Source organism: Martes martes, assembly GCF_963455335.1.
Source record: "Martes martes genome assembly, chromosome: 2".
In the NCBI taxonomy this organism is placed as follows: domain Eukaryota; kingdom Metazoa; phylum Chordata; class Mammalia; order Carnivora; family Mustelidae; genus Martes; species Martes martes.
In genome coordinates this window covers 117,021,813-117,047,082 of record NC_137889.1, presented here as the reverse complement: position 1 = coordinate 117,047,082, position 25,270 = coordinate 117,021,813, and the positions used below count along the sequence as shown (strand labels likewise).

Below are 25,270 nucleotides of genomic sequence, written 5' to 3'. Positions count from 1 at the left end.
CCTTTGTTCTCTGGAAGACAGCCTTTGGATCTAAAGTCTTAGTTTTTCCAGGATTGTTTTTATTGGTTTTAATCCAACAAATATCTTCACATCTTCTGTAACCCCATTTGCGTAAACACTAGAAAGAATTAAAAAAAAGAAATCCTTAGCTAAAAGAAATAAACGGAAGTTAAAATAACCAACCAGCACTAAAAAACTTCCTAGAGGTTTGAGACATTAAATTGAAGATGTGACAGTAATTTTTAGTTCAGAAATAGAAAAAAAGAAAAACCAGTCTTTAAGCAGCCAATATACAGAATGCATAGACATATTCTGGATATTAGTATAATATATAAAGTTAAATATGAAAACACAGAATTTTACTAATATTCCAATTCTTTAATACTACCTTCCACTGTCATCAATAGAAAGGGTTTTGTTGGTTTTTTTTTTTAAGATTTTATTTATTTATTTCACAGACAGAGATCACAAGTAGGCAGAGAGGCAGGCAGAGAGAGAGGGGGAAGCAGGCTCCCTGCTGAGCAGAGAGCCCGATGCGGGGCTCAATCCCAGGATCCCGGGATCATGACCTGAACCAAAGGCAGAGGCTTTAACCTATTGAACCACCCAGGTGCCCCGAAAGGGGGTTTTAAATCATAAAACACTTAGCCCCTCTTTAATCATAAAATTCAACAGATAATTTGATGCCTAGCACCTCAATTTTCTATCCTCTGACAAAGCTAAAAACTATGGAAAGTATTTTAATTGATAGCTTCTTTTCAAATGAGAGTCTTGTGTTATCTTTATATATTTAATACTAACAACTTCAAAAGATTTAAAGCCTTAAAATTGTTGTGTATAGCTCATTACTGGATAAAACTGTACTTTCATCTTTATACAATCTAGAAAATAGACATCTGACCCTTAGTGTCCTAGAATCTATTATATAAGAACATGTAACAAATACTTGCTAATACACTGCTTAGAGTGGTATAATGAGGGCCCACTACCCAATGTAGGTGCTGCATAGCTGGTGGGAATAAAAACATAAGATATACTGCCTCCCCAAATGATCTAAGTGGAAAGTAGGGGGAAAATAACTAAATTGTGTAGTTCAATATTGTTGGTACTGTTCATTTCAGGAATGCCCTTACTGTGTAAAGTGAGAAACGCCTCAAAATGAAACTTGGATTTTTATTTTAAAATCTCAAAAATCGGGGTGCCTGGGTGGCTCAGTGGGTTAAAGCCTCTGCTTTCGGCTCAGGTCATGATCCCAGGGTCCTGGGATCGAGCCCCGCATCGGGCTCTCTGCTCAGCAGGGAGCCTGCTTCCTCCTCTCTCTCTCTGCCTGCCTCTCTACCTACTTGTGATCTCTGTCTGTGAAATAAATAAATAAAATCTTTTTTAAAAAAAACTCAAAAATCAAGATCAGTATCTGTTTCTGTTGTCAATTATTTGTTTTGCACTGGATATTCATTATAAACCACAAGAGTCTAAATCCTCATGCCCTAATCAATTTAACAAAAAGCCTGTAAGTATTTCTAATGCTAAATTATTTTTGCAATAATTTTTGGCCAAAATCTGCTTTCACCAATATGACAGACTACTACATAAACAAATACAATAAAACCTCCTAATCGTTTTCAACCTAATTTGGGAGGTGGAAGGCAAGCCCAAAGCCAGACATTAGCAGCTATAAAAGGTAAATACCAACATACCTATAAAAACATATAGTATATTTCTATTTTTGTAGTTTTTCCAGAGCTTCTTGGAGAGGTGCCAGCAAAAAAGAGATACCCGATTGGAATGCAGTTATAGTCTTACATTGGAATTAATAAATGACACAAGCAAGGATGTATCTAACAGTCTCAAACTTGCTATTTATATAAAGAATACAAAGTAACTGCAAAATTTCAGGATTTTAGCATAAATTTATCTCAAAATAATCCTACTTAAATTCTTCACCTGTCAAATGGACACTTCCTAAAATTATGAGGCTTAAATGAGATTATCTGCTGTATAACAAGTAATATATCCTAAAAATGGAAGGTGTCATCTAGTAACAAGTGAAGAAACTGAAACCCACCAGAGTAAAAATCTCTTTGCCCAAAGTTTCATTGCTAGACAGCAGAACTGAGACCAAAACTGAATGAAGCCTTCTAATACTTAGCCACACGCTCCCATGATTCTTAGATAAAAAGGCATATGCAACTTTATTTCCATTTAGAAATCCAAAGTAAGTGTAATAAGAAAAATAAAGTCCTGAAATACAGGAAATACAAGATGCTTAAAATAAATACAGGTGTTACATAACGTCTTTTTTTTTTTTAATTATTTAATTTTTTATTTGACAGAGAGAGAAATCACAAGTAGGCAGAGAGGCAGGCAGATAGGAAGGGAGAAGCAGGCTCCCCGCTGAGCAGAGAGCCCGATGCGGGGCTCGACCCCAGGACCCTGGGATCATGACCCGAGCCGAAGGCAGAGGCCTAACCCACTGAGCCACCCAGGCGCCCCATTCACTCTCATTTGATCATTCAAACCATGTGTTCCAGATGCCATGTTATTTTTCCAATTTGTTTTGGTTTCCATTTGGAATTCAGAAGTTAATATTATTCAGAAGAGTACCTTCTAGCTACTTATAATGAGTAGTAAATGAGACTAAGCAGCCTGTTTTTGAGCTGCAGTTTCAAATGTCTAAACTATTCTGAAGTTGTAAGAAATTATATTGGGACTTATTTGAACCCTAGTGCTGGTTAACTGAAGAGTACTGCCTTTCATGCATTCTTTTCTGAACATATTTTTTCCTTCAGAGTTTCAGCAACTGCTCAAGAAACAAAGGACAGAATAACATCTATCTTCAAACTTTATATTTTTTCTTATGAATTAAAAATCCAATTAAAAACCATCTTACCACTCTTCCAAGGTCCAATCCCTCCCCGGAACCACACCAGAGAAAGATAAATGATCGAGGGGCTGCAATCTCATCAATTTCTAACTTCATAATCTGTAGGAAACCAAAACAATACTGCATTTTCCCAATCATCCTAAATCCAAAAGAACAACCATTGAGATTTATCAGGACTTTCAGCAGATGTGTTCTTTAAATGTACTAATTTTCATTAGCAAATAAATTTTACCCTTACAAATTATTCTGTTTTCTTTCTACATTAAGAAAACAAACACACACACACACAAATATATATACACTTGATTTCATACAGAAAAAGGTTACGGGGGGACCATATTCATAGAATAATGGAATTCTATAAGATGTAGCTTCAGAGCAGCCCTTCATGATTTATAGAAAAAGAAACTGAAATAGGAAGAGGTTAAATTACCCCCAAATTAGGAGCAAAATTAAAATGAAATATAACAAATGTTTGGGGAAGATTTGGTTTCCAGTATCTACAGAAGTTCTATATAAAATAAATCAATATGCACATTTCACTATAATGACCACTTTAAGTCTGAAATGCCAAAAAATAGTCTAATTTTTCTAAGGAAGACATACAGATGGCCAACAGCCACATGAAAAGATGCTCAAAGTCACTCATCATCAGGGAAATACAAATCAAAACTACAATGAGATATCACCTCACACCTGTCAGAATGGCTAAAATTAACAACACAAGAAACAACAGGTGTTGGCAAGGATGCAGGGAAAGGGGAACACTTATTAACTGTTGGTGAGAGTGCAAACTGGTGCAGACACTCTGGAAAACAGTACGGAGTTTCCTTAAAAAGTTAAACCTAGAACTACCCTACCCTATGATCCAGCAATTGCACTACTGGGTATCTACCCACAGGATATTAAAATACTGATTTGAAGGGACACAGGCACCCGAAGTTTATAGCATCATTATCAGCAATAGCCAAACTATGTAAAGAGCCCAAATGTCCATCAACTGATGAAAAGATAAAGATGTGAGATATATTTACAATGGAATATTACTCAGCCATAAAAAAGAATGAAATCTTACCATTTGCAATAACACGGATGGAGCTACAGAATATGCTAAGCAAAATGAGTCAGTCAGAGAAAGACAAATATATGATTTTACTCATGTGGAATTTAGGAAACAAAACAACACAGGAGGGGAAAAACAGAGAAAGGCAAACATAGGCAAAAATAAAAGACTCAGCTATAGAGAACAAACAGGGTTGATGAAGGGAGGTGGGAGGGGACAAGCTAAATGGATGATGAGCATTAAGGAGGGCACTGGTTGTGATGAGCACTGAGTACTGTATGTAAATGATGAATCACTAAATTCTACACTTGAAACTAATATTACACTATATGTTCACTAAGTGGAATTTAAATAAAAACTTGCAACAAACAAAAATTAATGTATAATTTTGTTTCCTTTGTATGTGTTGTTCCCTTATATGTGTTCCCTTGTATGTGTATGTGTTTCCCTTGTGTGTCACATTAAAAAAAGTTCAAATAATTAAATCTGTAAATTGCCACAGTCACATAAAAAACTGTAAAACCAACCATTTTATATGATATTCTTTTTCTTCTAGTTTTCCACCACAGTTAAGTTTCAGAGACCATAGTTTAAGCAAATATTTATGTTTCATTTATTTAAAAAATCTTAACTTTTTTTTTTTAAGATTTATTTATTTATTTGGCAGGCAGTGATCACAAGTAGGCAGAGAGGCAGGCAGAGAGAGAGGGGGAAGCAGGCTCCCTACCAAGCAGAGAGCCTGATGCGGGCCTTAATCTCAGGACCCTGAGATCGTGACCTGAGTTGATGGCAGAGGCTTTACCCCACTGAGCCACCCAGGTGCCCCTAAAAAATATTAACTTTAGTAACAGATCCATTTAAGTTATAAGCTTACCATCTCTAACTTAATCTAAAAAGAAAAATATTATTTGACAGTAATAACGGACATAAGTGACAATATGTATAAACCTAATGAATTTTATATTCTGACTTTTTAAAATCTTGAAATCTCTAATACTCTCATAAGAATATGAATAAGTAATTATATAACACACACAGATATTCCTACATGTTTATAGATGAAATAGATAAAAATAAGTGATGCCACACATTAGTGAAGAACATTAAGCAAATTATTCTCTTGACACTGCAGTTCTAAATGCTAATTGTTGGTATTTTAAGTAAGTCCTTATGTTCTTTGCCAAAATGTGTTGACCACTACTGACTCTCTAATGTAAAGGAGAATACCTGTAAAATCCTCTTTCTTATTTACATTTTATATATTGGTTTAACTATTGGCACTTTCTTTAGGATATTATCACATAAAGGTTAAGAACTTAGGGCTCAAGGGCCAGACAAAACATTTCAACTATGCCAGCCAGAGTTGTTCAGTAAAATTAAACTGAAATCAAGAATATACATATAAAAGAGTTCCTTTATTTCAAAAACTCTATTAGTCTGTCCATATAATTGAAGTTCTTGTGCCTTTACTGACCAAACCTTAGAGACTGGCCAGAGAAAATAAAGTTCAGCCTAGTTTCAGTTGACCCATGAACAATGCAGGGGTTAGTGGCACCAACTCATACCCCCCATAAAAATGCGAGTATAACTTCTGACTCCCCAAAGCTTAACTACTTATACCTACTGTTGAATAGAAGCCCTACCGATAACATAAACAGTCAATTAACACATTTTATATGTTATATGTATTTACACTCTATACTTAAAGTAAGCTAGAGAAAAGAAAATGTTACTAAGAAAATCCTAAGGAAGAAAAAATATATTTACACTACTTTTCTGTAAAAAATCCATGTATAACTGAAATCGTGCAGTTCAAATCCACATTGTTCAAGGATCAACTACAATAATCAATGACATAATGAGATGTTTTTTCAATTTTCTTTTTTTTGACTAAGGTCACAAAGATTGTTTTTATATGACTAGTCAATTTTGATGAAGATATGGCTACATAGATGTTTCTTAAACACAACTGGAAAGAACGTAAATTTGTGCAACCTATCTGGAAAATTCCCAGCAATAAATATCAAGAGTATTATGTCTTTTGTGTCGCCTTTAGAATACTACATACTGTTACCTTTCTAAATTTCTTTTGCGTCGCCTTTAGAATACTATATACTGTTACCTTTCTAAATTTCAGTAAGTACAAATTACATTTATTATCAGAGGATGGGAAAAACCTTTTCAAAGTGGTAATATCCATAAATATGTAAATAAAAATGTCTGAGGGATTGAGATGAAAGGAAAAGCTTCAAGGAGGAAAAACCACAGGTATATCCTGAAGATTAAATAATAGAAGTTAACTATCATTAACACAGGAGGACATGCAAGGATTCAGCACCATTTCCTATGAAATACCAGTCTTGACAGATGTCAGTCCTTTCCTTTCCCAATCTCCCTTCTGTGCTCAACACTCCTGCCTACTCTCTCCTTGAAATTCCCTATTCCCTTGGCCCCTATGACATTTATACTCTTGGTTTTCCTTATTTATCTCTGACCCATTCTTTCGACCTCTCTTTTACATGTGCCTCTTAAATGTAAAAGTTTCCTGGGGCTTTGCCGTCAATCCACATGTTATCTTAATTAAGACACTATCTTAGGACAAATTCGGCTACTCTCATAGGCTTGATGCACTCATCTTCTGCATCTGTATTTTGAGACACAGATCTGTCCTTTGAATGACATATTCCTATTACAACCCCCACATCGATGTCTCACATATACCTCAAAATCAACATGTTCAATATGATCTAATCCCTCCAATCCAGCTCTTTTTAAATTCACTCTTTCTCAACTGGTGAAAAATCAACCCACCCATCCCAAGACTTAAACCTTCAAATCATCCTTAACTCTCCCCCCTCATTCCAATCACTAGAGCTCACCACAGTACCTATTACACATTACTGAACTGATCACCTTTCTATTCTTACTACCATACCCCTATTTATGGTCCCTTCATCTCCTAACTAGGCTACCGCAACAGTCTTCTAACTGCTCTCCCCTTTCCAGACTTTTCCTCTAGTCCATACTCCACACACTAATCTGACCATTGAACTAAACTGGTTAAAGCCCTTCAAAGACTCCTTAATGTCTTCAGGATAAAAGTTTAAGCTTCTAAGAAGACATCATCTCAAGAAAGGACCAATCTATGTTCTAACATCAACCCACAAACCAGATATTCTTTGTCTCCATCCCTTCTGCTCTTATTATTCTTTCCATCTGGAGTCACCATCCTATCCCTTTCTTTATCTGGCCAATTACAACTAGTGTATTTATACTGTTAATGTGTCACCTCCTCTTTGTTCATGTACCCCATCCTCCAAGGCTTGGTCAATTTTTCTCCAATCATCTTATGCAGTCCTCTGTTATAGAACTAACAAAAGAATAATGCAATTATCTGTTTAGGTCAATATTTATCCCATTAAACTACATGATCCTGAAGTCCAAGTACCAGGGTTTATTCACCTTTGAATCTCCAGTACCTACCACATTGCCTAGCACAGAGTAGTGCTCAGTAAGTATTTATTTTTGTTATTGATCAGTAAAAACAGGTAACTTTAGGTAACTGACTGTGAAGTTACCAGCTTGCCTAATTTTATTTAGGAAAATGTGATTTTATCACAATTATATTATACTGAAATTATGTATCTTTTTTATCCATTATACTGTAAGTTCCTTAAGAAGAAATCATGTTTTACATATATATACATATATGTATTATACTCTAATGTTTACTAAAACTAAGCAAATGCTGAAAGAATTACCAGTCATTCTGGCTTTAGACTTTCCTAGTTATACATCCAAGGACTCTTAAGACTGGAACTGTAAGTTTTCCACAGACTATTTACTCACTACCTCTTCAACTTCTGCCCCAAAAAGAAGAATCAGACCAAAGATAGTGTAAAACTGTCAATGTACCCTGGATCTTCTGCCACATTATATATTATATATTTATGATTCCTAAAAATATGGGAATATTTATAATCTTCTCATCAAATAAATATTCATTGAAAAAGAAATAATTACAATGTAAAAAGTTTCATCATACATCATCCCAAGTCCAGCATTTTTCATTAGCAGTGATGCCAGTTTCTCTGTAATATTCTTCTAAAGGGGGTTCCAGAAGAATCACATCAAATTTAGGTGTCAGTTCTCTGATGTCAAAGGCTTCTATATCTGCTTGTAAGTACCTATTTGATTAAGGCATAAAAAGTGACTAAGAGATTTTCAAATACCTTACAGATAATAATGAAAGGAATTTCTTAAATATTACTAAACACTATTTACAAAGTAATCATAAACTAATTACTGAATACCTTTTTTATGCAGGAGTATCTTTCCTCAGTATAGACAGTAAACCATCTACCAACACTCTTCTCTACAAGATGGCTATAATCACACTACAAAATAAAATCAAATTCCCCTATGTACATCAAGAATGTACTTCTCTCATTTTTATACTAAATTCCATATGAGTGTGAGTAAGTCTCTGAGCCCCACTTCATCATTGTCTGAATCTCCTAAGGACTACCACATTATGTTTTCTTAATTGTTAAGTTAGAAAAACTATTTGTTAGCTTTAAAATCCTCCTTCTAAAAAATTGTTTCTAAAGATGGGTGTAATTTTCTTTTATCAATTTGTTTGTTAGTAGAATTGTTTACATTAACAGCCTTTTCTGGCCACCTAGTATAAATTACGACTAGCCTTTACTGAAAGGTTTTTTTTATACCTAGTATTAAAATAATTTAAATACAAAATACTTTAACAGGTTTTTAAATTGGATGAATGTTAGAATCTGCTGATATTTTTCTCCACACTCGGACTTCTTTGTGGTTCTTCGAATCACTAAAAGAATATATTTTAGCAAACTGTTAAGTGTATAAAATGTTCAAAGTAAGCTAAATGTGAATTAAGTAGATTTTCCAATTTCAAAGACTTTTTACACATTTTTGAGGAAAACATTATTCTGTTTAGCAAAGGTTAAAATGAACTTTCATAATCCAGTATGTTAAGACTAGTATCCCTGAATGCTGAGTTATAACTAACCTTTATTTTTTCTTTTCCTTCATCTAAGTTTTCTAAACTTCCTTCAACAAATAAGCTGCTTTTTGAAAGAAAAAGTCATTCAAAAACATTTTAAGAAACTCAAGATACAACAAACATAAATTATTTTTCTAAGAAAACACTTAGAGACACTTTAAAGAAATTATCTAGAAAACTAAAAAAATAAAATAAAATGAGAGCACTCAGCACTGGAATGTCAAATGAATCTATTTTACCATACACAGGAAAAGTTTGTTAACATTATATAGGTGCTGAATTTTTTTCAAACAGAAAGACTACAGGATAAAAAAAACTGCTATTTTAAGCCCGAGTTGGGAATAAAAACTGAAAAAACACACTTACATAGGAGGAGTGTTCGATTTAGCTATTAACTCATCCTTCAGCCTGATGAGCTCCCTCAGTTTGGGGTATTCCTCAAATCTGTCAGCCAAACCTGAGGACAAAAAATAGTAAATACTAAATTTCAATACAATGGAAATTAGTATCAGTGAATTCAAAGGTTATGAGCCCTCTCAAGAAAACACAATACATAATCACCATTTTATTCTTGTGTCCTTTTAAAAAAGTTAATTTTGAGTATTTTTTAAATATTTCACACATATATATCATATCTAATGACCCTAATCCCACGTGGAGGCAAAAACCCAGATGTTCTAAAGCCCAGTCCAAATTAATAAGCCATTTAATCTCTCATATTTAAGTTAAATCTGCTCACAGCATTAAGTTAAGTCATTCTGTTCTGAGGGAAAGAAAAGAACAACTGCTTTCTTCTACCATGTCTTCCCCCTTTCTATTAGCTAAAAGAATTCTTTCTCCTTAAGAAGCTAGTGATCACTGAGGTTTGTATTTAGCTTCTTAAATAGTTAGCAAAGGCAGAGAAAATGAGTATTTCTTTTCTTTCTTACACATAGGAAGAAACAAAGAATAGTTAAGAGATGAGAGAAACACAGCTGATGACCTTAAATTAATTGCCTATGGCTCATGGACACAACCCTAGAACAATCTAGTAAAGAAGATAATGAGTCCCTAATAGTAGACTACCTCTCACCTCCAAGACAAGTTGTTTTCTCTATAAGTATTTCTTATATCAATATTTATAATTTTAAAGATTTCACATCTCCTCGTCATTATGAACCAAATCCCCATATATATTTTGAGGCTTAAGATCTTAAAAAACATATATAAGTCCTACAAAGCGTACTTAAAAACACAAGACTCCCTGTTCCCATGTCCTCAAAAATGTTTTAGATCTTTGAGCTCAGAAGACATTTTAGGTAAAGCAGCATAATGCCTGTTTAAGCAACTATAGGGATAAGTAAGGTTTTGAATATCAAAGATTCCTAAAATCTTTTATTTGGTTTTTCTCCCCCCTCATCCCAAGAAACATATTCCTAACAATATAAATCATAAAAGCATCTCAATTTAAAAACCAAGGTACAGACATTAATAACCTTAATATCAAAGAGTAAAAGTGAAAGATTTTGTAAAGCCTCTTCAATCAGTGCTTATAAAACAAACTGCAAATAAAACAAGTTTAAAGATTTTATTATAATCAGGTTTTAATCACAGTAGAATCGGCTCTCACTCTTCTATAGCAGAAAAGGTAAGTTCTTCTCAATCCGTAATAGTTTCCTAAGTACTTTATCTTTGCTGTGGGGAAATATGTATCTTAAAAGCATAAAGGTGGATCCTGAAATTCAGTTATACAGCTATCATAAAAAACAGCTTTACTGAAGTATAACCAACATATAAAAACACACATATTTAATATATACAATTTGATGAATTTAGACATATGCATCCATCCGTGAAATCATCACAACCAAGGCAACAGACACATCCATCACCTCTAGAAGTTTTCTTGTGTTCCTCTGGGTGTGTGTGTGTGTGTGTGTCTGAGCATGTGTGATAAGAACACTTAAGATGTGATCTACCCTTAACAAATTTTTAGTTTTATTGTACAGTCAACAGCACTGCTAACTATAAGCACAATGCTACACAGTAGATCTCTAGAATTAATTCATCTTGCATAACCGAAACTTTTTATCAATTCAGTAAAAACTCATTATTTTCCCCTTCTTCTAGCCCCTGATAACCACTGCTCTCTGATTCCATGAGTTTGACTATTTTAGTGTATTTATATTACATATACCCTATTAGGTACTTAAGTATTTGCATATTTGTTCCGTGACTGGCTTATTTCACTTCACATTATCATAACTTTTTATGCTACAGCTAAATTTTGCTCATGAAAACACTAATATCAGTTTCTACTTCAAGAGTAACTTCAAGAGTTGCTTGTGAGCAACACAGAAATAATAAATCAGATGGTATCAAAATTAAATTTTTTGTGTGTGGCAAATGATGCCATCAAGAAAATAAAAAGGCAACCCACGGAATGGGAGAAAATACTTGCAAATCATGTCTAATAGGAGACTTGGATTGAGAATATAAGCTCTTATAATGTAATAATAAAAAGGCAAATAACCACTTAAAAAGTAGGCAAAGAGCTTGGATATTTTTCCAAAGTATTTAAATAGCCAACAAATATGAAAAGATGTCGAACATCATTAGTCATCACTAGGAAAATGCAAGTCAAAATCCCAGCGTGGGGGGGGGAAATTCCCACGAAATTATCACTTCATACCCACTAGGATGGCTATAATTTAAAAGACAGATAACAGTAAATGGGAAGAAACTGGAACCCTGACATACTATTGGGAGGAATGTCAAATGGTACAGCTGCTTTGAAAAGTAATTGTGCAGTTCCCCCAAAAGCTACACAGAGAATTAACACATGACCCAACAATTCTACTCTTAGCTATATGCCTAGGAGAAATGAAAGCATATGTTTACACAAGAATTTTACATGAATATTCATGCAGCAATTTGTAACAGTCAAAAAGTGGAAACAACCCAAATGAATGGATAAACAAAATGTGGTATATACATACAATGGACTATTATTTGGCAGTCTAAATAAATGAAGTACTGGTTTATGCCACAACATCAACAACCCGTGAAAACATTGTGCCAAGTGAAAGAAGTCAGTCACAAAATATCACATATTGTACAATTCCACTTATGTGAAATGTTTAGAATAGGCAAATTGCTAGAAATAGAAAGTTAATTAATGGTTACTTAAGGTTAGGGGGCAGATGAGGAGGAGGTAATGGGAACTAACTAGTAATGGGTACTGAGTTTCTTTAGTGGAGATGAAAATTAGATTGTGGTAATGACTGCACAAACAGGATTTACTAAAAACAAAACAAAACAAAACAAACCAGAATTATACCCTTTAAAATGGGTGACCTATATGGTACATGAATTATGTCAATAAAGCCGTTTTTTAAAATGCAGGGGTAATACATTTGAGGGACTTAGTAAACTGGACAGGGGCTGAGGAAAGAACCTCTGAGCTTGAGGATATCTCAAAAATTGAAAAGCAAAGAGAACAAAATCTGAAAAAACAAAAAAACAACAAAAAAAGCTAGAAAATCCAAGAACCATGGGACAATTACAAAAGATGTAACGTGTGTAAGGGAAATACCAGAAGAACGAGAGAGAGAAAGAGAAGAAATATCTAAAATAAAAATGACTGAGAATTTCTCCAAATCAATATCCGACAACAAACCAGATCCAGAAAGCAGAGAGAATACCAAACAGTATGATGCCAAAAACCCCTAAACTTATGGCATATCATTTTCAAACTACAGAATGTTAAAGATAAAGAAAAAATCCTAAAGAAACCAGAGGGAAAAAACACCATGCCTACAGAAGAACAAATAGATAAACAAAAAGATAACAGTTATATCCCATATCTTAGAAACATGCAAGCAAGAAAAGATTAGAGTGAAATATTTAAAGTGTTGAAAGGAATAAAACACCAGCCAAGAATCCTATACTCTGTGAAATTATTCTTCAAAAGTGAAAGAGAGGGACGCCTGGGTGGCTCAGTTGGTTAAGCAGCTGCCTTCGGCTCAGGTCATGATCCCAGCGTCCTGGGATCGAGTCCCACATTGGGCTCCTTGCTCCGCAGGGAGCCTGCTTCTCCCTCTGCCACTCTGTCTGCCTGTGCTCGCTCGCTCTCTCTCTCTCTCTCTCTGACAAATAAAAAAAAAGTGAAAGAGAAATACTTTCTTAGAAAAAAAAATTGAGGAAATTTGTTGCCAACAGAGTCGGCTTGCATGAAATGTTAAATTCTTTAGAGACAAGGGAAAAAATAATATAGGTGAGTAAATCGGGCCTACAAACAAAAGGCAAAGCACCAAAGAGGGAATAAATGAAGGTAAAATAAAAATGCAAGGATAGTCACAGAATCAAACTGAAGAAGGAAGGAAGGGAGTGAGTAACACTGCTGGAAGGAAAGGAGGGTATACTAGAAGTATGGAGAATGAAAATAGGAAGCCAGGAAAAATAATTCTGGAATTAGAAAAGCCAAGCCAGGAAAAATGATTTTGTTAGAAATAATCCACAAAATGGATAAAGTACATGCATGTAATCAAGAGTTAGCAATAGCATATTCCCAACAAATCTAACATACCTACATCCCTGATGAAATTTTGAGGTCTATGTCCAGTGTCTACAAAATGTTGGCAGTAATCATTATGGGGATTTAAACTCTGCGTTCCCTAAAGAAAAAGTCAAAATTAAATTAAGAGCATTTACTCTAATGGCAGATACACTAACTCTGTACTTTATTTTTTATTATGAGGCCATACAAAATAGAAGTTGATACATAGATTAAAAAAAAAATTAGTAATATTTGGAAACACAACTAAAATGACAGTAATACTCTTTAGTGGCTACAGACATTGATATAGCATTATCTCATCCTAAATAGCTAAGTATCACAAGATTATTTCAAGGATAATTTTAAATCATTTTTATTTTATAATGATGATTTCTCAAAAACTTAAAAAATATTGAAAATAGTAAGTATTTAAAATTTTTTCATGCATAGAGCTGAAATGTGAAGACTTATAATATGAAAATTTATTTACCTTAAGAAAAGTACTAGAATCTTTATAAATCTCTTCTTCATAAGGCAAATTCTCTTCTTCCTGTTGCATTTCTAATTCATCCTTGGAAAAGGAAGATTAAACAGACATTTTATGTATAGAAGGAATATTTTATGTATTTATGATATCTTGAGTAGTAACACTCAATTTAACTTTTTTTTTAAGATTTTATTTATTTGATAGAGAACATCAGCAGGAGGAGCAGCAGGCTCCCTGCTGAGCAAGGAGCCTGATGTGGGGCTCAATCCCAGGACCCTGGGATCATGACCTGAGCCGAAGGCAGAGGCTTAACCAAGTGAGTCACGAAGCACCCCAAGACTCAATATAAAGATTTCATTTCCCTAAGATATAATTTTTTAAATTATTATTATAAAGTCAAACGCTGAAGTCTTTGCATGCTTTTCATTACCTAGTTATTTTTATAATAAATAAAAATTTCCTTTTCATTCTCATCAATAATACCTGTCTATAACTACTGATTTTGTTGACTGAATTGTCTAATATTATTTATTTCATCATACTGTAAATACTGGGATTTAGCTCAAATCATGAAAGACATAACCACCAAAGGGACAATTTTATTTCTCTTAAAAACCGTATGAAACTACTGTTTTTATCAGATGGTAAGAAAGTAAACAGCCTTATTTCTGATCCGGAAAAAGCTTATTGAGAGAGAAAACAAACCAGCCACAGCACTGCCTTTGGCCAAAACCTAATCTAGAGCAAGGCCCTCACTCTCTTCAATTCTATGAGGCCCGAGAGAGGTAAGGACGCCACAGAAGGAAAGCTGGAAGCTAATAAAGGTCAGTTCATGAGGTTTAAGGAAAGAAACCATCTCCATAACATAACATGAAGCAGCAAGCACTGATGTGGAAGCTGTAGCAACTCTGAGGCAAGACCCTCCACCAGCAAAAAAAAAAAAAGATTAAAACTCGCTGAAAAGCTCAAAAGATGGCTAGCATTTTTAGCAATAAAGCTTTTTTTTTTTTTTTTAAGATTTTATTTGACAGAGAGAGATCAGAAGTAGGCAGAGCAGCAGGGAGAGAGAGAGGGGGAAGCAGGCTCCCCGCGGAGCAGAGAGCCTGACGCGGGACTTGATCCCAGGACCCTGAGATCACGACCTGAGCCAAAGGCAGAGGCTCAACCCACCGAGCCACCCAGGTGCCCCGATAAAGCATTTTTTAAAAAGATTTTTTTATTTATTTGTCAGAGAGAGAGAGAACACAAGCAGGGGGAGCAGCACGCAGAAGGAGAAGCAGGCTCCTAGCTGAGCAAGAAACCTGACGTGGGACTCGACCCCAGGACCCTGGGATCACAAACAGAGCTGAAGGCAGATCCTTAACTGACTAAGCCACCCAGGCATCCCAGCAATAAAGTATTCTTAAATTAAGGTATATATCTTGCTTTATTAGATATTAATGCTACTGCACATTTAACAGACTATAAGATAGTGTAGACATAACTTTTATATGCAACGGGAGACCAAAAATTTCACTTGACTTGCTTTACTGCAATATTCACTTCTTTGTGATGGTCTGGAACCAAACCTGCAGTATCTCTAAGGTATGCCTGTATACACAGGCTACTGACATTTATTTTAGAAAGCTTAAAATTGAGCTTTCATTAAATTTATTTTCCTGGATAAGAATCTACTGTGGGGCACCTGGGTGGCTCAGTGTCTCCCTTCAGCTTGGGTCATGATCCCCTGGGATTGAGCCCTATGTTGGGCTCCCTGCACAGCGGGGAGTCTGCACTCTCCCTCTGTGCACTTTCTCTCTTTCAAATAAATAAATAAAATCTAAAAAAAATAATAAAAATAAATTTAAAAGAAAAAGAATCTATTATTGTAAGGATTTATATTTTTCTTGACCAGAAAATTGCCCTGTTCTCTACTTGCCTTATATTCTTCCATTTTGTCTTCATCTGTCTCTCCTTCATCCTGATACTTACGTTTTGCATTTGGAGCAGAGGTATCGTAGGAAGCCCTGAAAATTAAAACTGAAGGGTCACACACAGATACAGAAAGATGTATACATGGCAGCTATTAGTAATATTAAATAACATTTTTTTAAAAGATTTTATTTATTTATTTGACAGAGAGAGATCACAAGTAAGCAGAGAGACAGGCAGAGAGAGAGGGCGGGGGAAGCAGGCTCCTGCTGAGCAGAGAGCTTGATACGGAACTCAATCCTGGGACCCTGAGATCATGACCTGAGCCAAAGGCAGAGGCTTAACCCACTGAGCCACCCAGGTGCCCCAGTAATATTAAATAACATTTTACAAAAACAGAACAAGGCACATTTTTTCCGATTAAACAGTATTTATTCATTCATCTAGTTTATAAATTAAAAAAAAAAATCACATAACCTGATTGTCAATTCTGTATTTTACTTTTATGAGAAAGCAACCAAATCAGAAATTAAGCTTTTATAATGGATGTATGGCAAAAAGAAACTTCTATATTATATATCATTCTGAATTGCCTTAAGCAAAATTGATATTCAAATTAATAACCAGAATACTGAAAAATTCTGAAGTGCTTTATGAACTACTAAATAAATACCACTTTTAGGGTAAAGTATGGTTTTCTTTCTAAGAATCTGCAAATGTAACTATTTAATTCATGGTGTATAAGCTAATTCTTAGTCTAAAATTCCATTCTAACTACTTTATGAATGAGAACTTACTATATTCAGAGAGTGTTTCATAGTTCATGAATACTAAAAACCAAAAATCAGTATTTCTGAAATCTTTACTGTGATGCCTGTCATAACACACTTCATACCTAGGATTATTTGTTTCTCAAAACAATAACCAGGGGCGCCTTGGTGGCTCAACCAGTTAAGCGTCTGCCTTCGGCTCAGGTCATGATCTGGGGTCTTGGGATTAAGCCCCCTAATGGGGCTTAATTCCCCCCTACTCAGGGGGGAATCTGCTTGTCCCTTTCCCTCTGCCCCCAGCCCACTAATGCTCGCTCTCTAATAAAATTTTTTTAAAAAGCAAACAATAACCCTTTCACAATATTAACATGTTGCTAAAAAAAAAAAAAAAGGATTCGACTGACCTGCAAGTTTCTCTTGTTTCAGCAATTTCTCTCTGCTCATCTTTGCTATTTAACACAGCACCAATGCTATCGGCACTTTCGGCTCCCAACTGAGAAAAGACAAGAACCAAAAATTAGATCATAATGCACTGGATAGCCTTTCCTGCCTGGGTAGCAACACTGAATATATCAGGTATTTGAAAACAAACAAACAAACAAACTCTAACTCCTTCAGCAGGCAAGTGGATTAATTACCTTGCAGAAAAAACAGGAAATACCTTGGAACAAAACCATGTTAATTAGGAACAAATCTGAGAGCTAGCAAGCATTTTATACCTTCAGTTGTATTTGAAATTAAGACAATTTTAGCCATCCTCTACTTTTCAAGTAAATAATAAAACATAATTTAGTAGTAGTAGCAAAAACAAAAAAAGCAGCTCACATATAGTGTTTATAGAGTGGTAGGCATTAACACTTTGTATCCACCAGCTCCTGTATCATACCTTATTTATCTTGTGCTGTAATAAATATTTATCCAGTTTTATTCAAGCCAAGTCTTTATACAATGATTTATAGGCACAACACTGAATTTTAATAATACCTAAAAAATGGTAATGCAAATTCTGTTTGGCAGTTGGGGAAATTCTGCAAAATACAACAAATAACTAGTGGAGATAAGCTGGCTACACAAAATGGGATCAGTTCATGGACATCTTCTTTTTTTTTTAAGATTTTATTTATTTATTTGAGAGTGAGAGAAAGAGCACAAGGAGGGGGAGATAGATGGGGGAGGAAGCAGGCTCCCCACTGAGCAGGGAGCCCGATGTGGTACTCAATCCCAGGACCCCAGGATCATGAACTGAGCCAAAGGCAGATGCTTAACCATCGGAGCCACCCAGGCACCCAGTTCAGGGACATCTTTAAAAGCCAAATGAAGGGGCGCCTGGGTGGCTCAGTGGGTTAAGCCACTGCCTTTGGCTTGGGTCATGGTCTCAGGGTCCTGGGATCCAGCCCCATATCGGGTTCTCTGCTCAGCAGGGAGCCTGCTTTCGCCTCTTTCTCTGCCTATCTTTCTGCCTACTTGTGATCTCTGTCAAATAAATAAATAAAATCTTTAAAAAATAAATAAATAAAAGCCAAATGAACAACTGCAGAATGCAACTCAGAGGCCATGAGGGACAATTTTATATTTTTAAGCAGGGCACAAGGAAATCTGCATTAAATAGTCCCTTTAGCTCAGGAAAGGGAATATACTAAAATATCAGAGCTACAAGTCCCTAGCCTTGATCTTAAGCAATCACCACTGCCTTTTTAGTCTGCCTACTTCATGACTCCCCTAAGGTTTCTCAATGACAGATCTCTTACTATATATCAAATGTTCCTGACATTTTAACTCTCCCATAAAATCTTCCTGAACCCTATTCTCATTAGTTAAAAGACACATCTACTTCCCATAGTTAAAATGATTTCTAATCTTCCCATGACTGACTCCTCTCTCTTCAGGTCTCAGATGAGGACAAGTGATTTCCTTAAGGAGTACATAGAATAGGTAGCCTCCTTCCACTTCTCTCCTTTTTATTTCCTAATTTGGATCATAGTACTTAACACAACTTTCAATTATTTTAGGTCTTACTTTTGTTTACTTCCTGTTTATATTGTTTCAAGGTCTTTATCACGACTTCTGATTATTTTACACTTAAATTATTTTATCTTTACTTTTGTTTACTGCTCCGCAAGTTACATGTAAGTTCTCTAAGCAGATGAACTCTGTCCTCTTGGTATCTGTATGTTGCGCAGCTTGTATAATGCCTGACTCAGAGTAGATGCTCAATATGTGAATGAACTGATTAGATTTCCTACATTAGAATACAATGTATTACAATAGAAATGCTTTAAGTTAAAATTCTGCTCACATATATAATTGTCTTCACATGCTCCAAAAACAAAAAACAAAACTGTGGAATGACTGGAATAAGTAAATCATAGATTTTCTGTTATGGAAGCACTAAATATGTTATCTTAATAATTTTGACAATTTGGTATCATTTAAAAGCATATACGATTTTTTTGAGAACAAAGCTATAGCTAAGTAAAAAGCAGGTGTAAGTTGCTGACATTTATATTCTGTATAACAATAAGTAATGTAAGTCGTGTACTCAACAGTAAAGACAACAAAAACCAGCTGGAAGAAGACCCTTAGCCAGAGAGATCAAGACAGTTTTCATTACAATGTTCTGACCTGAGCTGTGCTACAGTAGATGCACAGAAATCAGAAAGGAAGGAGGACAGAATGCAAGTTGGTGCAGCCACTTTGGAAAACAGTGTGGAGATTTCTTAAGAAATTAAAAATAGAGCTACCCTATGACCCTGCAATTGCACTACTGGGTATTTACCCCAAAGATACAGATGTAGTAAAAAGAAGAGCCATATGTATCCCAATGTTCATAGCAGCAATGGCCACAGTAGCCAAACTGTGGAAAGAATCAAGATGCCCTTCAACAGACGAATGGATAAAGAAGATATGGTCCATATATACAACGAAGTATTATGGCTCCATCAGAAAGGATGAATACCTAACTTTTGTATCAACATGGAAGGGACTGGAAGAGATTATGCTGAGTGAAATAAGTCAAACAGACAGAGTCAATTATCATATGTTTTCACTTACTTGTGGAGCATAAGGAATAACATGGAGGACATTGGGAGATGGAGAGAAGTGAGTTGGATGAAATCGGAGGGGGAGACAAACCATGAGAGACTGTGGACTCTGAGAAACAAACTGAGGGTTTTAGAGGGGAGGGGTGGGGGTTGGGTAAGCCTGGTGGTGGGTATTATGAAGGGCACATATTGCATGGAGCACTGAGTGTGGAGCATAAACAATGAATTTCGGAACACTGAAAAAAAAATAAATTTTCTTTAAAAAAATAAAGGGGCGCCTGGGTGGGTCAGTGGGTTAAAGCCTCTACCTTCGGCTCAGGTCATGATCCCAGGGTCCTGGGATCGAGCCCCACATCAGGCTCTCTGCTCAGCAGGGAGCCTGCTTCCCCCTCTTTCTCTGCCTGCCTCTCTGCCTACTTGTGTTCTCTGTCTGTCAAATAAATAAATAAAATCTTAAAAAATAAAAAATAAATAAATGAATGAATGATAAAAGCAAAAAAAAGGAAGAAGTACAATTAAAAAAAATCGTAAAGTATAAATTGCACAAACCACATTCTGGAGAGTAATCTGTGTTGTTCAAATAGAGAAAACAATTGAAAGAAAGGCTGAAATTAGTTGCTAAAGTGGAGGTCTGTCATTGATTATATCAGACATTCTTACTTAAGTGGAAATAGTTCCTAACCAACTAGAAGACTAGGGAGCAGCTAGTGTACTGGAAAGAGCATGGAAAAGCCTAAAACTACAAGCTTGCAACTTAAAAACTTTGTGGACTTCAGCATGTAACTTAAACTCTTTGAGCTCTATTTTCTTCATCTATAAGATGCAAATAGCATCTGACTTGTAGAACTGAAGATAATGTATGAAAAAAGCTAGCTGAGTCTTGATTCATTAAAGGTACTTAATAAAGGCACCCATCATTAAATTTTTCGCACTATGCAAGCTCTTTTAGGGTAAGGACCATTTTTTATTCATAGTTGGAATTGCCAGGGGCTTACCAGATCCCCTCGTGTATAGTAAGACACAAAAGTAACTATTTATGAATGCATTTTGAGTCAAAGAAAACTAAACTAAAACTAAAATCTAAAAAAACTAAAAAATAAGAACCTTACTTGGTGGTAACAAAGCTACTGAATATTCTGAAGCCAACACAATAAAAGAAGATACAAGAAAAAAGGCTTGGAAAAGATACCTGATTTGTCCCAGATCATAATGCTAGAGGGACAGAACAGGTCTGATTCCAAATTCCCACATTTTTAACACTATATATACCATAACCATATATGGTTATACATACTATAACCATATATATTTAATATATATATACACACCATAAACCTTTTCATCAGATCATAAGAGTATGGGTTTCAAATTTTCATTTACTAAAACCAAGATTCATTACTGAAAAATAACAGTAAGATGCCTCATTAAAACTTCGTAGTATTTCCTCCATCACTTTTAGTGATATGAATGGTAGGATGGGAAACACAAACTCTGACTCTAAGTAGAGGTGTACATTTGCATTTTCTGCATGTGTACTCTCCTGATCAAGTGTTAATTTACACACGAGCTTTGGAGAGACTCATCTGGGTTCAATTTTCTGGCCTAGCAGTGAGTGACACGGGGCAAAAACTACCTAACCTCTCTAGCCTGTTTCATTATTGGTAAGTGAAGTCAATGATAGCTATTCCAACTGTTTACTGTGGCTTAAACAGAGTGAGAATTCAAATATTAGCGGTGGGTGATGACGAAGATACAATACTTAGCAACACACAAGATGTACAAACTAAAATTTACACTCAGGCTACTTCTAATGCAGTCTTTAGATATGACCCCAAAGAAAACACTATAAATCTATTTCACAGGGAAGCCACAATCTCAAGAACTAGGTACTAAGAAGAAAGGCCTGACACAGACGTCCATTTAAATAGTTTAGAGAAACTTAAGGGATAACCAATCACTTTTCCTGGCGCGAACTACGGTAATTTATTTACAAAGACCAAAGCTTTGTATCCCCATCATTGAGCCCTGCGCCAGACGCTTGGCGCGCACTCCATAATGGTTGCTGAGGACCAATCGTGGCGTTCGGTTTAGCAACATAATGACCGCGGCACAGATGAGGAATATTCAGGGTACTGCGGCAGTTAAGAGCAAGAAAGGCAGGTAGGCCTAGGGATCAGGGTTGCGGAACCAGGAAAGTAAGCACCGCAATGCGTAGGCAAAGACAGAAAAGAAAGAGGGGGAGGAGGAAGAGAAGGGAACCGCGCACGCGCATTCTCGATTCCTCCCTGGGCCGCGGACCTGCTGTGCAAGGAGCTGTCGCCGTAACTTCTGCCGCTCCCGGATCTCCTGCAAGCGGCTGTCCATGTCCCAACTCCTGCTTCCCACTGCCCCCAAAACCTGACAATTAGCGGATGAAAAACCACCCGATTTTTCTTCTGAGTCTGCGGAACACAAGATTCACCGGGATCTTCAAGCACCGGGTATCCCTCACCCGTTCCTCAATAGGTACTTCCGGCGCGGCCGGCATTGGCTCCACCGATCCCGGAAGTCCCACCTCCTTCTGGACGCCCGCGACTGACGCTGGCAGGAAGGGACCCAATGAGGGATGTTGTGGCGGCGGATCGGTCTCGGAAGCACTTCCGCCGCCTGCGACTACGTCTGTCAGAGCCGCTCCAGAGCGGGTCCACCTCCGGCCTTCTCTTTTGCCCTCCCTTGGGACATCAGGCTTCTTTGGTGTATCAGCACTGTTTACGAGGTGTGGACCGTTTTGTTGATTCCCTTTTCCATTAGTTCCCCAGTTGCCAGTACTAACGGTTTAAAATTTGCCAGATAGCAGTTCTTCACTGAAAGCACAAACTCGAACCAGAGTGTCAGGTTTGAACCCTGGACTCTCCTTCAAAAATGAGTAGTCTTGGCTAGTTAATCACCTCCGTGAGCCCCGGGTTTCTCATTTGTAAAATGGGAGTTATAGAAGTGCCTACCTCACAGAACTGTGACAAAGACAAAGAATAAACGGAGCCTGGCACATAGTGTCATGGAGGTGCTTATTAAGATTCTTACTATTAATTACGTTTCCCTTCAGGCAGGGAACAACCATTGCATCTGCCTGTGCTCCACACTTCACTAGCCCTTGAGAAGTTTCCTGTTTTACCAGAATGCTGTATGGATATGGCAAGTGGAAAAGTATATGGATTCTTCCCTTTAGGGAAGTGGTTGATAGTAAAACGTGGTCTTGGTTCATGTCCCAGACGTCAGAGCCTAGCGGCACTTTTTGTTTTTATACATTTGTGCTTATACATTTGTCTTAGCTGGAAATAACCCTGGGATACGGAAAGAGCTTACTGAAATTAGGGAGGGTGTGGGTGAGCAGGGCACAATGATGATTCTCCTCTCTTCGTAGAAAGGCAATAAAGACCAATTTTAAGTTACTACTATTATTATCCACCACATTTGTTGTCTTATTCCAAATTCAAAGTAGCAGAAGTAGGCTAAGACATCATGTTGCCTCAAGTTTAATTGGGAATTGTGGCAAGTACTTACTAACATTAGTAACAAGTCTTTATTCTTTGAGAGTGGATTTCATTTTTGAAACCAAATAAATCTTCCAGATCAAAACCAGGTGACTCAGACTAGGCCAAAAGTGGGCAGGGATACATTCTACTAATTATCATGTATTTCTCAAGAACTAGCTCTGAAAGGCAATTTCAAAGGAGTTCTAAATATCCCTTGAGTAATGACAGCACTGTTTGAAAGTATGCTAACTTTCAAAGGGCCAATATTTTAAAAGATAATACTAACTTGCACATATGAATTCAGGTGTTTCATTAAAAATCAGTTGCATCTCCTGCCAATCATGTAAGTTGAGTACTGAGCTGAACTATTTATCAGGATAGGGATAGGCATTTGTTCATTCAAATATTTATGGATATATATTGAGCATTTTAAATGACAGTTACTGTGATAGAACCTTAGAGTTTATCAAGTCTGTCAAAAACTAGAAACCAAATAAGTAAGGTTTTGTTTTTGTTTTTGTTTTTGTTTTTTGTAGTTTACTCTTTTTTTTTTTCCTTCTGGTAAAGCGTGGTGTAGGTTATTTGCCTGTGGTCTTTGAGCCCCACACTCTCCTAAACTCTGCTCTGTGATGATAGTTGGCCTGAGAGTCTATAGACTACATTTCTCAGCCTTCCTTGGCAAATGGCTTTCTGTATGATTCTTCCAGGAAGAAACACAGGCAGAAAATCGTAAGGTGGAACATGGGAAAGCTGTTGTTCTTTTCTCTTACTCTCTGCATCTGGTATCCAGGGAGACACCTGTGCCCTTTAAAAGTCCCAGAGCCAATTGCAGCAGCCCCTCCAGTGGTCCTGCCTTCTCTTTGCCTATCCTCATGTAGCATCCCTAGCAGTGAGTTTGCTCTCAGACTTTGATAATACCACCCCCACCCTCTGTTCTACCAGCTCTAGGACTGGTAGCCACTTCCAGCAATTTCTCAGTTAATCTCACCTTCCTGTTTTGCTCTTCTAGCCTTCAACACCTATGTCAACATTTCCCCATAGCAAATGCTGTTTAGAACTTTTTAAGTGATTTCTGTTTTCTTGCCTGGCAACCAAACTAATAAAGATGCAAATATGTTCTACTTTATAGTATTTACAAAATCATTGAAATCTGGAGGAAGGTTGTTGTTTTTACAAAGAAAGTGTTATAACTCTGAAATCTGTCTCCCAACCAATGCATTATAAAACACCAGACCCCATCAGTTCATCTGTAGAGTACTGTACATGCCTGTGCATAACATCTGTTCATCATGGCAATGTAAGAGTCACCAGGGAGTGTGTGTTGTGGGGATAGGAGGAAGAAGAAATCTGGAAAGTCTCCACATATAATTCATACTGTTCGAAAAAAATTTCACTTCTAGATACTGGTTTTAAGGAAGTAATGAGAAATCCATGTAACGTTTTATGTATCTCCTCCTAAGCTCCTTGAGAATGACTTCAAAATTTATATATCTAACTGCCTATTGTATATCTTAAACTAAAATGCCCCTCACAATCTCAAACTTAACAGGGATATAATCTAGATTTATCATCCACCCCTGTCCTCTCAAATATATATATTCCACTCCTTTACAGTTTCCTATTTCAGAGAATAGGATTAATACCCACCCATTTTCCTAAATAAGAAGCACTCTGTCTTCCCTTCACTCTCCATATCTACTTTGTTACTATAGTTCTGTCCCTGACCCCAACCATAACACAAACACACATACTAGTCTTCATTTCTGCAACCCAGTCTGAGTATGATGTGCATTCTGGTTCATATCCTAATTGTGCTACCATTTTCCAGTTTATTAATTTCTTCCTAGGGATCCTTGGAAAATTATAATTTTATCATTTCCAACTCTGCTGAAAATTTTTACATGTTTCCTCAAAGTCTATAGGGCAGCACTGTCCAACAGAACTTTCTAGAATAATGGAAATGTACTCCTTCACTAACCAATATAGTTGCCACTGGCCATTATGCATCCACTGAGGATTTGAAACCT

The 25,270-nt window shown here is 36.3% G+C and overlaps 1 protein-coding gene across 1 annotated transcript in view; it reads right to left on the bottom strand.

The window, feature by feature from the left end:
- The window catches only part of METTL14 (methyltransferase 14, N6-adenosine-methyltransferase non-catalytic subunit), a 28,962-nt gene extending 6,709 nt beyond the window's left edge, over positions 1 to 22,253 (bottom strand). Inside the window, exons 1-9 of the mRNA XM_080796042.1 lie at positions 22,030 to 22,253; positions 17,095 to 17,183; positions 15,928 to 16,015; positions 14,013 to 14,093; positions 13,553 to 13,640; positions 9,352 to 9,442; positions 7,993 to 8,134; positions 2,891 to 2,983; positions 2 to 118 (exon numbers count right to left, since the gene is read on the bottom strand). Of these exons, the coding sequence (XP_080652168.1) occupies positions 2 to 118; positions 2,891 to 2,983; positions 7,993 to 8,134; positions 9,352 to 9,442; positions 13,553 to 13,640; positions 14,013 to 14,093; positions 15,928 to 16,015; positions 17,095 to 17,183; positions 22,030 to 22,095 (855 nt within the window). The 5' untranslated portion in view covers positions 22,096 to 22,253. The remainder of the gene's footprint in view (position 1; positions 119 to 2,890; positions 2,984 to 7,992; positions 8,135 to 9,351; positions 9,443 to 13,552; positions 13,641 to 14,012; positions 14,094 to 15,927; positions 16,016 to 17,094; positions 17,184 to 22,029) is intronic.
- Positions 22,254 to 25,270: the final 3,017 nt, after the last annotated feature.